Here is a 14818-nt window from a genome sequence, read left to right as displayed (position 1 = left end):
CTCACGAAAGCTGATCCTTCCACATGCCTGTAATACTTGGCATTTACTTACATTCTGCTTTCATTTTCTTAAGACTGTGTATGATTATGCATCCTAGGTGTCTTAGTCTATTGACTAGCCATTCAATCATCAAAACCTATGTCAGATTTAGATCAGCAGCATTACCATGATTACTTTATTATTGAAACTTCGGCTTGCAGGTAGCTGAGCAAAATGCCAGATACTAAAATAAACTTTGGATGGTCTCCACCTTCCTGCCTAATAAACTGTTATATCTATATACTGTATTCCCCAGTGAATGCAAAACTATAGATTCCTCTGGGTAAAAGTCTAGCTCCTCCATAGATCATTATACACATAATTCAATCATTTATATAAAATAGCAAAGCCCCTAATTAGCAAAGCCTCCCAGAGGCTTTTTTTCTCACTATTTGAATTTATGCATTATTAGAAACCTTAATATTGTCAACATTCATCTAAGATTTTGAGGGCAAAATTAATTTTGGGAACTTATTACCATAATCAATTATTAAAGGAATCTGATTAAAAGTTTTTTAAAAATAGTATTAGACTTCTACAAATGAGAATTGCTCTGCATCTATTTTTATGCTATTTAGAAAGAAAATCAAATAGGTATTTAGCCCCCTGCCTGTTTTATTTGCTGGAACAAAGCAGAACTTGGGTTGAAATATTTCATGACTGAGTAGTATTCACTTTAGAAACAACCATGTGAATATGGAAGAAGCAAAGAGGTGGGATGAAATGGCAGAAGAGTTACTATTAGAGTGACAAACTCCTGTGTGTTGTGTACTACATATATTAATGAACTGGGAAGAGGGTTGAGTTTTGATAAAACAAAAATTGAAGGGGAAATCATTATATAGTTTACTTAGAAGCCAATGTGGCTGAAAACCTTTAGCTTTAAAGGAGACTGGAGAACACTAATATCTATGAAATAGATAGTGAATATCTTGAAAATGCAAGAAAATATATTACTGCAAGAGAAACACTCATTCACATTTGTGATTTTAAGTTAGAGCTGTCAGTACAACAAAGATAATTAGATGTACACACACATCATAAATGTCTGTATTACACACACATATATATATACAAGGAAAAAATAGAAACAGCATTATATTGTCACCAATAGCCAAGTGAATGACTGAGACATGGAGAGATGCCTCCATGGAGAGTGCTATCAAAGTCTGGGTTTGTGGTTTTGTCCTGAAAAAAGCAAGGAATAAGGAGAAAGGTGATAAGTATTGATGAGAGAAAAAACCCAAAAAAACAGGTTGAGATATTTGGCTCTTCTTGTGCCTAGCTCGAGTAGAAGGTGATATTCACTGGAATAAAAAGGCAGAAAACCCAAAACAGATAAGAAAAATGCTTTTTCACAAAATATGAAATTAGTCTATTGAGATCATTTTCACATGCAGCTGCTGCAGCTGGGAAGTAACAAGCTATAAATGGGGTAGGCTGTTCATATTGTTATTCAGTTCTATAATTATTAATCTCAAGACTTGCTAGAGTTTTGGAAAAATAGCATTTTCTTGTTTGGGGACTTAAAACCATCTTAAAATATTCAAGAACTGGATGAAACTTATTTGGGTATACAACTGACCTGTTCCTGTGGAACTTCTGAAGATTTTTACCATTTTTACCATTTGCTGGAGCATCTTTTTGCCCCTAGAGCAGGTGAGCCTTGAGTCTAGCCCTGAGGACCACTTTCTTCGTACCTATCAAAGTTCCCAAGACTTTATCTAGAGGGTCATTCACTGACTCTGGTCATCCACGGTAGCAGCAGGTCTGGATCCTGTGCACAGATCTTAAGGCAGCTGGAATTGCTATAGAGAATCACATGACAAAAAGCACTGGGACCTTCTTCTTTAAGTTCCTGTGGTGGAAGATGCCAATTCCTTTAAGCACATATTAATCAACAAAGAAATTGGCCAATGGCATGAAAGGAATCTGGAAGTAAGAAAGTAGTATGCCCAAGTCATTCCTCACTTCAGCCCTAGCCCTGGTACAGGAATAAAGCTCTCAGCTTTACATTAAATTCATCTTCTTCCAGCAAACTGCTCACTAAAGAGCCCCAGCCCCAGCTACCTACAGGTGCCCCCCATTACCCAGGCTGGTATTTTGACATGCAGTCTGTAGTTCAGGGAGAGCTGGCTACCCTTGACTCACATAATCAAATAAATCATTGAGAAACTACCCAGTTGGTGCAGATAGCTTTAAATTTGATTGCTTCACATGAAGTTTCAAAAATTTTTTGTTAATCCCATATGGAGTTGTACATTATTTATTTGAGGGGAAAGGGGATGTTTCTGTGTTTCTTGGGAGGAGGTCATCTGTATGGAGAAGCAGATTCAAGATTGGAAAGACGTTTCAGGTTTTTTGTCACTCACTATCTGCCAAGTGCTGGTAACTATGAGGTGAAATTAAAATTAATGACACATTTGATTTTTACTGAGAAAAACTTGTTATGTCCTTCTGGGGACACTAAATGCTCCTGGAATAGCACCACTGACTCCACAAGTACTACAGCTCTCAGCTTCTTCCTTTGAGAATGTAGTCCATGGACTAAAATATATTGGGATACTACGGTTTGAACCACTGTGTGAACTCATAAGATTACTGTGAAAGAAGCATAAAGTTACAGGTTTCTGGAAGGAACGTGGGGTGGAAAGCATTTGAGATGAAGACTTTCTAAAGAAAGATTAATGTAGTTCACTTAGTGACTAAAGGCAAAAGAGATCAAAATTTCTGGAGCAGATTTACAAATTTTCAAAATCTGAGTCATACTTACACCTCTGAAATATACCAGAAAATGAGAGGATAAGTTCTCCACAATTGCATTTGAGGACAATATTGCATATCAGACAAAAAAACTGATCCAGATTAATTAGTAGGTAGGACTGTACATATCACCACCAGTAGGTATCAAGTGTTATAGAGATAACATAATGAAGGTTTTGGGAGGCAATTCCATTTTTCTATGCATACATTTTTTGTGAAATTTGGAACAGATGTTTTACAGTGTTCAATATCTTTTAACAGAGGAAGAGACAAGTATATGAATCAAACCTGATAAACAATGGCTTGCAACTAGAAGCGACGAGGTCGGTGAGTGCTATTCTCTGTGGGAATGGCTGTTCTGAGAGCAGAGCTGCCCTGTGGGATTAAGGAAACTGGATATATTAATTCACTGTAAGATTTCTCTCCCCTCAAGAAAAAAAAAAAAACACCTTTCTTCCATTAGCAGTGTCTTTGAGATCTGATGCAAAATCTTTTTTAACTTATGTTGGCTCCTTCCTCTGCAAAATAAAAGAGGGGAAGCTGGAAGATTACATCATGAAGCTGGGAGATTACATAGGTCATGTTTGCTCAGAGCTTGCAAGATAAAAATTACTGTCTGTAGCCTGCAGAGAGGTACTTCCCATACTCTGGCTGTGTAGTACAGGTGGAAGGCTAGTGTGTGTCTGGGGCAGAATGCCCCTGCCAGAAGAGCAGTGCATGACCCTGCTTCTCGAAATGCCGCGATGTCGCCTGCAGGCAGTTCAAGAGCACTGAGGTAATGCACACCAGCTGCAGAGATGCTGTCTCTGGCAGAGAGGATTATAGCCCCTCCAAATGCCTTCTCTTTTTTCCTACCCTGCAGGACTGCAGTGCTCCATCTGTGTCTCCCTCTCCAGGACAATCACTCCAGTCTAAATTTGTTGTTGTTCGGTAGTCTATAGTGAGGTCCAGAAATGGTCGCTTTGCCCCTTCCTCCCAAATTACCCAGAATCTGTGGCATCACAGTATTTATTTGTCTGCTGTGAGGGCTCCTGCTGCATGTCCAAGAATGCAGTCTGGTTCTTCACATTCATAAAAAAGTAAATGCTTGCTGTCTGGAAGGCTGCTGTAGACCTGGTGCAATACTTACTTGTTGCAATCTTCAGTAGTTCTGCTGTGATTATGACTGAAAAACATTTGAAACTGGACATTTCCCCAGGCTGGATCAGATATCTGACCAGTGCCCCTGAGCCAATGAGCTACATAAGGAAATTTCATGTGGCTGACACTCACTAATGCAGGGCAGCAGTAGGACTACAGGCCACATGTGGACAGGAGGCAGGAGTGGCTGTCAGGGTTCCCACTGCATATTGCTGCTGGTTTGGCCATTCCCCTGGGGGCAAATGTGCCCCATGCTGTCTTCTTCAGCAGTTTCTAATTTCCCTTTCCCTCTCCCCATTCTCTCTAGGAAGCTTGGAATTCTTGTTGCCCAGGAGCACCCATGAGTGCCTAGCCTGCTCCCATCATATTGGGTTGTAACTGAGCTGCTGGGGAGTTGCTGGCAGCTCCAGAGCCATGCCTGCCCTGTAAAAGTACAAGTAAAAAGAGCCCTAATGACCCTGTATGGGCAAAGTGTTACACTTTTGCTGTGTAAAGTACTTGGCAGAGATGTAAACATTAAGCATTAAGGGAAGATTTAACTTTTTTCTATACCTTTATATACCTTCATTTGCATGGGTGTTTCCTCATGTCAGTGCTTTTACAGAAGCCAGTGATATATTGGGATGGACAATGAATGCAACTTTGCATCTAGATAGCATCTAGATAGCTCAGGAATTATTAAAATGAGAAGTTCTTTGCTTGCATACTTATTTTCAATATTCTTTCATCTCAGGTTTTGGATGAGAAACTTATTTTTGTGAAGGTGCATGCACCTTGGGAAGTGCTGTGCACGTACGCCGAGGTTATGCACATCAAATTGCCCCTGCAACACAATGACCTGAAAACCCGAAAGTCAGCTTTCAACTGGTTCAGTAGACTCTTCAGGGTGGATGAAAATATCATCAAACCTGAGCAAGAGTTTTTCACTGCCCCTTTTCAAAAGGAACATTTGTCCAACTTCTACATCCAAGACAAAGACACGTTTTTCAATCCTGCAACCAGAAGCCGAATTGTAAGTCCATAAAATATTTCTAGCATTTACCCATAAAAAGAAGCTAATCCTTTTATCAAATCAGTGTAATTATCTCAGTAGAACATCCTAAAAATGTTTGGGATGCAACAGTCCTGTGTGATTTATTAAATAGCCTGGGCAATCCAGAAGGAAAACTTTAGTTACATTTATCCTATTTCTCTTCCACCTGAATTTAAATGGTTTGTACACCCTGTGCAATTAAGTCTCTACACTGCTTACTCTTTCTTAACTTGTATACTTGTATACATGTATACTGATTGTATACTGAGACAGATATAGCTGGATATGATTTCTTTCATGTTGCAAGAACACAAAAATAGGTTTTTTTTAAATTTCAGGTTCATTTTATCCTGTCCCGTGTGGAATATGCAACAAAAAATAATGTGAAAAAGTTTGGCATTAACAAATTACTGGACACTGGAATCTACAAAGCAGCATTTCCCCTTCATGATGTAAGTCTGGTGCTTGTAACTAAAATACATTTTGAAATAGAGGTCTGAACTATATCTAGAGGTCTGAACTATATCTAGATATATATATCCTCTAGGTATATCAAAGGACAGAAGCACTATACATTGCCTTATTTCTGGACTGGTATTAAATCTACATAGAAGAACAGGATGTGATTTTGCTAAAGAGATTTTCTTCCAAAGCACTTTTGGTTAAAAATGTGTTTCTATAAATGAAAAACAATATATTTCACTTGAAAGTTCTTAGACTTGTATTTTCTGGGAGATGTATTTCAGTAAAGTACCTGGACTGAGAGATAGTTCCCATGACACACTGCATTATCAGTCCTAAATCAATGTTTCATTAGTATGCAATTTTCCAATATTAAAATTCCTATCAACATTGTTAATAAAGATGGAGACTACAAATCTCATTTTAGGATGTGTGAAAGTCTTGCACAGTGAGAAGCAGTCCCTTGGTTCCCAAACATTGCAGCACACATGCATGAGACTCAGGTTTCTATAGGAGGACACTGCCCAGCCAGTCCAATGCCTCACAGGTGTTGTCAGAATCTTGCAGAGAAAAGCTTCACTGCTTTCAATTTCACCTCGCAATAATAAAAAATCCAGCTTTTGCAGCTACACTTCTGAAGCTTTTCAAATTATATAATTTGAATAAGAAAGTTATACTGAAAATTGTTTTGCATACTGAGGCTAGCAATAGCACCAAAAAAAATCAAGGAGAAAAAAATCAGATTTCAGAATATTTGACAAAGAAACAACTCCATGTGAGGCTGTGAATGCAAAGTGAGCAAAGACTGAGGGCTGATTTTCTGTATTCTATCTATTGCATAACTGCAACATCCCAACTTGTCCCCCTCAGAGCCACCATTCTGTGTCCAAGGTGTGTTCTGTCGAGGAGACATTGAGAACATGGGAGGTCAGGAATGATAACTGCTTCAGCCGCATGGACTTGGCTTAAAATATTTAGGAGGCCTCCAAGGTCTTCACAGAAATTTTTAAGGCAGAATCAAGACAAACCATGTTTCTTGTAAGTAATCAAAGATTTACAGAATAGAATTCAAATAATTTGTGACTAGCCATTTTTAAGGTTTCCTTTTAAAGGTTTAAAACCTGCCTTGCAGGATATTTCTATCATAGCAGGGGAAATTTGGACTCGGTATGACTAGTAATAAATTACTGTCTTATACAGTTGAAATTATACATAACAGCAATGCTGAAAATGAAAAGTAGCAGATAAATTTCTACAAACATTACTCATGTTGTTGCATCACAGATATAGAATGGAAAATATCTCAAACAAAACAGGTTTTATTGGAATAGCTTTTTTAATAGCCTACTAAGAAATACAAAGATTATCTCCATGTGGACTCTCTTTTAAATTTAAAACAGAGACTAGAGGCCCTGGATTTTTCTCTCAGTCTTTCCAGCCTGTATTCTAGTACAGTATTGAAGCAAAGCACGTGTAGGATGTTAAAGCTACTTAAAATCCATTTTAGTTCAGTCCTGTTCTCTAATTAGAATGGATCCTTTTTTATTTTCTATTCCTAAGTGCCAAGATGCTGACATGTGCTTAGATTAAGTTCATGATGAGTCCCTGTTATTTTCAGCTCACATATGTACAGCATTTACTTTAGCATTCAGTGCCTTTCTGGCAATCTTCTATTCTGAATCCTGGTGTGCTCTCAGAGCTGCTGCTCCTTTTCCTAGCTTGCAGAAAGACTGTCTAAAAGCTACTCCAGACTGTAGCTTTGTGGCATAGAAGTCATCTGTAGAGATGAGAGATGAGCAGCTCTGGTTAGAATTTAGTGCTGTTTTCTCATGCTCGTTCTGTTTTGCAGTCAAGTTTTAGGCACCTGTCGACTGACCCCAGCTGCCCAAGTGAACGATATCTCCTCTACAGAGAATGGGCTCATCCTAAAAACATTTTCAAACTGCAACCCCTGGACTTCATCAGGTTGGTGTAACTGGCACTGGACTAATGCAGGGAGAAAGAGAAATCTACATCATAGGCCTGGTTTTGGGGAAGTCAGAGACACGGGTCAGTTCTGAGGGAAGATACATACACCCAGATCAGCTCATGCACAGGAGCATAATTTGAGATTGGTTTCATGATGAGCTGATTTATGAAAAGGCAGCCAGTTAAAATTTTTCTTTGCAAGCCATGATCTTTCTCTTTTTCCTTCCCCCCCCCATTTCTATCCTTTTACAAAAGCATGCAATACTACTGCAATCCCAAACTTGAAACCAGAGGACTATGACAATATGGGTTGGCATAAAATGTGTGAAATGAAGAGCCATTTGAAACAGAAATGCAAATTTACTTGCATTTCAGGAAAAAAAAAAACCAACACCTTTCTCCTCCACAGGAAATACTATGGAGAGAAAATTGGCATCTACTTTGCTTGGCTGGGCTTTTACACAAATATGCTGACTGTGGCTGCAGTTGTAGGAGTTGGCTGTTTTTTCTATGGATACCTGACAAAGGACAACTGCACATGGAGGTACCTGGTTTAATATCACATACAATTTTGGTCAGTCCTGTACACAGAGGGACAGTACAGGGCTTGCAAGACATTGCTTAATAAAGGAAGCAAAATTAAAGGGCCCAAGCACAACTGCCGTGGTGGATTTGAAGGCAAAGGCATAAAATATTAGATCAATAATGGATATCCATGGACCATTACAGTGATAGACATCTGGGAGTTTGCTATTTCATAATTTTATTTCTATTTTGCATGAGGTTCACCATTGCTGGTGTAGAAACACCAAGAAAAGAGTGACAATCAGAAGTCAATACGAATTGGCATAATACATAATTTTCACTGTGGTAATCCTTACACAAAGTACCCAAAGATGTTAAAAGTTTCTTTCCTCTACTTTGGGAAAATATAGGAAGAGAAACAGCACAGGGGCCTTCAGCTGCTTAGGATACCTTGGATCTATACCTTGGATCTATACCTTGCATAGCCATGACACAGATCCTCTCATCAGAACACAACAAAATTCAATCATGGCCAAATGACCCAGGGGAAAGAAAATGATGACATTGTGTCAAAGGACCTACAGACCATACAGTTGTATATCCCTCCTGGAAGGGTGTTCACATTCCATGCTGAAGGGCTTTTCCACAGCTCCACTCCTGTGCCCAATTTATACCCATTTAGTTTTTTGCCAGAATTATAATTCATTTAAGCAGCAGCTCCCTCCCTGGTGTTCACCCCCCTGATGTAAGGTAGGAAGTAATTACATTACCTTTCGATCTCCACCATGCTGGGTTAGTGTGTGTGAGATGGCAGTTCTTTTGCCATATCTTAGGGGATAGATCTGTAAACCCATGAATCCTTGCAGCAGCTCCCCTCTGCACAATTTCCAGTCTGATCCTGTTTAGGAGACCACAGGGACTAGGAAGTCCTTGTGGCTCTGCAGCTATTCCTTGTTCTGCTAGGCAGTGCTGCTCTTCCTTCTCCCTTTAGACTTGCTACAACAGCAAGCATAAGCATGCAACTGTGGGTTTCCTACTGAAGAGAGTTAGATCTTTTAAGAGCTTTATTTAAGAGTTTTGTTTTTAGTGTGGGCAGTTTTGAGAATTATCACCATGTACAAGGGATGGAAATGATTTTCCTTTATGTGTCATCCATTTTTGAGATGAGGACTATGAATGGAAATGGGGATATGTTGCCAGGGCAAGGGGTGGAATTCTTCAGTGGAGATCACTGGTAAATTATTCCCTAATTCCCTGAGATTATTGCACTGTCTTCATGTGTGAAAAAGGACTAAAGAATTATTTAGTGTTGGTGAGTGACTGACTAGTTTTGTTTTTAGCCAAGAAGTGTGTGACCCCAACATAGGAGGTAATATCATAATGTGCCCTCAGTGTGATAGAGCATGTACCTACTGGAACCTCACCATCACTTGTGAATCATCCAAGGTAACTCCATTTACAGCTTCTAGACACACTTTTGGTCTTTAGTTGCACTTTCCCTAGTACTACATATAAAACAATGTTGGTCCTCCATCAGCATCCTGCAGAACTGCTAAAGATGTGCAAATAGTTGCTCCTTTTGATACAGTGACTCAACTTCAAAAAGTAACAACAACATTAATTGCTCCAACTTGATCTAAGATGAAAAATTTAGTCTTTTTTTTTCACATTGCTGCCGATACTTGGTAGGAGAATAAAATGTTATTTCAATTGAAAATTGTTTTCATTTGGGGGTACTTCTTTTTGAGGGAAGGAAAGATTCAGTTAAAACCTTGATCATCTGAATCAATTTTTCTAAGGAAACATTTAAAGCTTGTTTTGACATTTCTAATTTCTGCCTCCTCCCTGCATGAAGAAGTTATCTGGATCTATGCCTTGAATTTGATCCGTGTTGCCAAGGAGAAGATGGGTACAAGGGGAGGCTGGTGTTGGCTATGACAGAAGCTGTCACACAGCCATGTCCTGTTGTCTGCTCTTTATTCCTGTCAAAAGGAACCTCACTTTCTTTCCCCATTACCTTGTCTCACTAAGCTAATGTTAGCCTTTCATCATTCCTCTCTGTAGATTCAGTCCCAAAACTGCAATTTTTCAGCTATTAATCAAAAATCTTTTGCCCAACTTTAATGTGTTGCATCAGCACACTTACATAGTAAAAGAAATAAGATTGCAGGGAAAAGGCTGTAATGGGAAAAAAAGGGAGATAGTGACCACAAAGATATTTCATCAGTGTAGTTTTACTAACTAACTTATTTGTTATCCTGCTTATGAGAACCAGATGTGCCCATGGCCTTAGTGGCTGTACTAAAATTCCATAATTCTATCATGAGTTCCCAGACCAGAAGCACTGTTTTTCCTCTTAGTAAGCACCAGATGGAAGGAAGTTTGATAGCACTCCATTTTACTATCACTCATAATGCATATATGGCTTTTATTTTTAATTCTGAACTTTGCATTTAATTTCCTTTATTTACTGGAGAGTGGTGTGCGTGGACAGAAATTGAGGAAACACTATCCACAAGGGTTGTTTATGAAACTACACAAAAACTGAAAATCAACATTTTCAGTAAGCAGCTTCTGGGTTCTGTTCTGGGTTAGTGTAGAAGAATAAAAAATGGTCAGTTATATTTTAAGACTTTTTTATTTCTTTTCCACTTTTCCAGAAACTCTGTATATTTGATAGCTATGGAACACTGGTGTTTGCAGTATTTATGGGAATATGGGGTAAGTCAGTTTCAACAACTGTGGTTTGTTACCTAATTTTGGCCAAGCCTCCAGCATCAGCCAAGGATAAATTTGCACTGACTTCATTTGCTAGCACTTAGAAATTCACTAGAAGTTAGTTCCATAGAAAACAAGCACATTCACAGGAACTCATCACAAACAAACAAAAAATTGTAGTCTTAAAAATTAGTCATCAGTATCTTTTCTGTTTTGATGACTTGAAGAAAAGTCTGAGAGAGGTGGTTAATACTGCTACATGTTCGTCCAGCAGGAGCCAGCCACATGCTTAAATATATCTGTCAGAGGAGCTGGGTTTTTTCCCAAAGACTTATGGAGATGCTTGTGCTATTAACAGCTGTGTAACTGCACAATGCAATTGAAAAATAGTCATTTGTTATATTTCCCAGGAATTTTTTCCTTCTGTCTACAGTTAAGAAGCTGATTGTAAAAAGTGTAGTAGGTTATAAGCACTAGATTTATCTTTTAGCAGAGAAAATATATATGAAATCAGGATGTTTCCCACAGGTGAAAACACTTGGTGCTATATTCAAGGGATTAGGCAAGGTTTATTTCCCTAGAAAAAAATTATTTTGTTCATATTAGCAGCTTTATTAATTGGCTTTTATTGCAGTGTCTTATCCACTAATTGTAGAAGTTAAGTTCCATGTTAGGTCTGCATACCAGTTGTTATGGAGAATGTATCTCATATAATATTTTGAATTCAAATATAGGCTGACAAGAATGCAAAATTTGCTTTCTTTGGAAAACATATTGTATTTTTATTTCCTTATGATGACCTAAAGTGCTTCAAAATAACTCTTTAAAGAAATGTAAGATGAAATGTATAACTTCAAAAGGAAGTTTTTTTCCTAAACATATGCTGAAGTCAAAATACCAGCAGGGAATTCACTAAATTAAAAGTTATTAGAAGTTTGATACTAATGTAATCTTCTCCCATCACGTCAAGAGTTAATTTATTGGCAATTTGGTTTTTAATTAAAATTGTGCTTCCTGTTTTGAAGAATGGTTCCAGAAGCAATAATTACAAAGTTAAGCTTCATGGTTATAGAGATGGCTGCAAGGTCTATTAGTATTCTTGTTGTAAGTCCACTATATAAAGAGGTGAATTATATTACAGAAATTCAGCCAAAATTGTACTGCATCCAAATGACCCATGGTCCTGGTGTAATTCCAGCTGTAATTTTCATCTTACTCTATTACTTTTTTAGACCTCCTTGTCCAAAACAATTAAAATTAATACTAGACTCTTAGATATATTATTGCATCATTAGCATCAATACACTTCTAATAAGAGCATATTTTCTTGTGTGTATTCCCTTCAAAAATCTTAAAGCACTATAAAACACCAGGGAATTTGGCCTCAGGAGTTGGCCCTTTTTATACATTGATGCTCTGCCAATTCTCCCTTTTCTGGTAAGACTAGATTGGCAGAGGTCATGAGCAAGAGGCAGCTTCCACTTCACTTGCTGCCATTCCTGGATCCCCTCCCTAAGCAAGGTCAGTTAAGCCCAGAAATGTTCTCTAATGGAGGCACTTCTTGTCAGACCTTGGTGACACAGCTTCAGAGGCAGAATACCTGGGCCAGCCTGAAGGGCAGTGTTGGGGAACACACAAAAGGGGACACCAGTCAAAATGACATGAAATGACTGCTTTGATCTCCTGATTCTGAAATGTCATGTGTTTCCACTGTTGAAACAGTCTTGCTTCAAAAATAAAAGGAAAATGGCAAATCCAGGAGGAGCTCCTTTCCTGCTCTGAAAGACACAACACAGCTAATAGGGGGCTGGGAGAGTTGTCCCTGTGTTATGTGCCCTTCTGTCCCAGTTAACATATAAGGCTACCATCACAGAAGGAGTCCCTGCACTTCTGGGCTCTCCAGCAGCAGCTGAATTTGCAGCTGGAACAAATCAGTGTTGCCTGTAGATTCCTGTGATTTGGGCTGGGCAGCAATTAAAGTTTTATGGAAGACTAATGTCCTTGCTCTGCAAGAGAAAGCAGATGAGATCCTCTGGTCCTCTGCTTGCAGTGTCCTTGCTGCTTCCAAGCATGAAGGGGTGGGGAAGTCCTTGTGAAAGCGGCCCCTGAGGAATCAGGGGAGCAGGGTTTTCTGGAGTTTTGCATTTGCAGATGCCAAGGTCATCTCACAGCCCGGCCCATGGATTTTCCTGGCTTTTAAATGTTTCAGTTGGGGATTTTTCAACCACACCTGATTTTAGACATAACCTTTAATGTTTGGACTTGTAACTGCATGCCGCTGAGGTTTCATCATTCAGAATGAGGGGCCAAACTAGTAAAAAAAACCCCAAATTGTAGGATTAATTACTTACAGACAATGAGAGTAATGAAAGTGGAGTGATTGGGTACTACTCCTCCTGGAAACAGTGCTGCAGAGCCACACCACTCATTTAATCTGAGACTGCACCCTCTTCAAGAATGAAGCATCCAGGTGTGTGCCAGGGAGCATGGTTCTGACACCCAGCATCCTGAGCTCCTCCCAGCCTTCCCATCTGGGTTTGTCATTGCCTCTGCTGCCAGATCTGCCTGTGTAATGTCCTGGGACAAGGTCATGAGTTTGGCTGGATTCATGTTTAACTGTTATCACTTAGGCATCTGGGTACCTGATCCCTCAGCACTTCCAGCTGCAGGAGCACAGTCCAGGAAAACAGCTGGCCCAGCCCAGGGAGTTTCTAAGCTCCATGCCATATGAAAGAGCTGCAGTCTCTTCAGGTTTGTGCTAGCAGAGCAGGAAAGACAGCTGTATTTAAGCAATTTTACCTGAACAAACATTGGTTTTGTAGCCTGCAAATTGATAACTTGTCTATGCAAAAATTGCAGCGTGAATGAGCATGAGCTCTTCCCTGTGACAACTTTTCGCATACTGAGTTTAATTTTTCTAGAAATCTGCATTTTCCAGCATTTTGTCTTCACGTATCCAAACAAATTAGTTTCTTAAGTATCCCATGTTAAACTTTTTCAAAGCAGTCTGTAATATAAAATCCAAAGTACTCATATTTTGGCCTTAGGCAGAAAGAAAATACATAGATAAAGTATATACATTCTCTAGCATGTGGTTACACCATCATTTACCTCAGGTTTCTCATATTAAAGTATATATACATCCAAAATCATAATTGCATATAGGAGTAGATCCAGTTGTTTTCACCCATTGCATTAGCCAATAAAGGTTTTATTCCATGTCTGTGAAAAGCTGTATGGAATACTGAGCCATGTGTTATAGCCCAGAGGGGGCAAACAGTATCCAGTACTCACATGGTATTGCTCATTTTGTCTATCCTTTGGATAGTTACCTTTTTTTTGGAGTTTTGGAAGCGACGGCAGGCTGAGCTGGAGTATGAATGGGACACAGTTGAGTACTTAGAGCAAGAGGAGCAAGTTCGCCCTGAATATGAAGCTCGCTGCACTCACGTAGTGATGAATGAAATCACACAGGTAAGGAATATTTTGACAACTGGTGTAGGCATGCTGTGAGCTGACACTGTGAAAATGGTGACTCAGGACTGGAGCTTTATAAATCAGCAGTGCCTCAAATTGATAAGCTGCTCTGAAAACAGTGACTTGATAAAGTACAGATGCAGGGAGAGGGAATTGAAATCTAACTGAAAGCACTTTAAAGTAGTTGCCTGTTTGAGGACATTGAACTGCTGAGGTTCCTCTGTCTTAAATAAACAGAAGTAGGCATCATCCCCAGCTTAGAAGACTAAGTCTACTTTATTAAATCCCCCAAGAAATTGTTAATTGTTGCTGCCAGAGGCCAAGATCACAGAGCATTTGCTATCTTTACCTAGGAATGCATCAGGAAAAAAAAGGTGAATAAAGGGAAACAATGCATTATTGTACATTATGCCAGGAATATTTTTTAACTGAAGATGTTTCTGTTTGAAACATGTATAAATAGCTATTGTTGCTAAGTGCATATGGATGAAATTATGATTAATAACAACAAATTTGCAGAGACAAGGATAAGCCTCATTTCAATGATAGAGGATTCATATTTATGAGGATCTTAGTTTAGATTTCTATTTATTATACATTTCAGTAGCTTTAGTTTTGGCAGCTTACTCAAGTTCAGTTTCACTTTTTATTATTCTCTGTCAATAGATTACTCTGTCTTTTGTCTAATCATTT

The 14818-nt window shown here is 38.9% G+C and overlaps 1 protein-coding gene across 2 annotated transcripts in view; it reads left to right on the top strand.

The window, feature by feature from the left end:
* Window positions 1–14818, top strand: part of ANO6 (anoctamin 6) — a 78475-nt gene that overhangs the window by 47756 nt on the left and 15901 nt on the right. For both annotated transcript variants that reach the window (XM_071423560.1, XM_071423559.1), the window contains exons 4-11: window positions 3064–3129; window positions 4676–4954; window positions 5314–5427; window positions 7287–7402; window positions 7815–7949; window positions 9271–9376; window positions 10591–10651; window positions 13977–14122. In XM_071423560.1, the coding sequence (XP_071279661.1) occupies window positions 3064–3129; window positions 4676–4954; window positions 5314–5427; window positions 7287–7402; window positions 7815–7949; window positions 9271–9376; window positions 10591–10651; window positions 13977–14122 (1023 nt within the window). The remainder of the gene's footprint in view (window positions 1–3063; window positions 3130–4675; window positions 4955–5313; window positions 5428–7286; window positions 7403–7814; window positions 7950–9270; window positions 9377–10590; window positions 10652–13976; window positions 14123–14818) is intronic.

This window comes from Agelaius tricolor, unplaced genomic scaffold (genome assembly GCF_023055355.1).
Source record: "Agelaius tricolor isolate 1412-34295 unplaced genomic scaffold, bAgeTri1.0.p SCAF_3, whole genome shotgun sequence".
Lineage (NCBI taxonomy): Eukaryota > Metazoa > Chordata > Aves > Passeriformes > Icteridae > Agelaius > Agelaius tricolor.
Note: the sequence above shows the minus strand (reverse complement) of the source record. Positions and strands in the feature narration are given on the sequence as shown.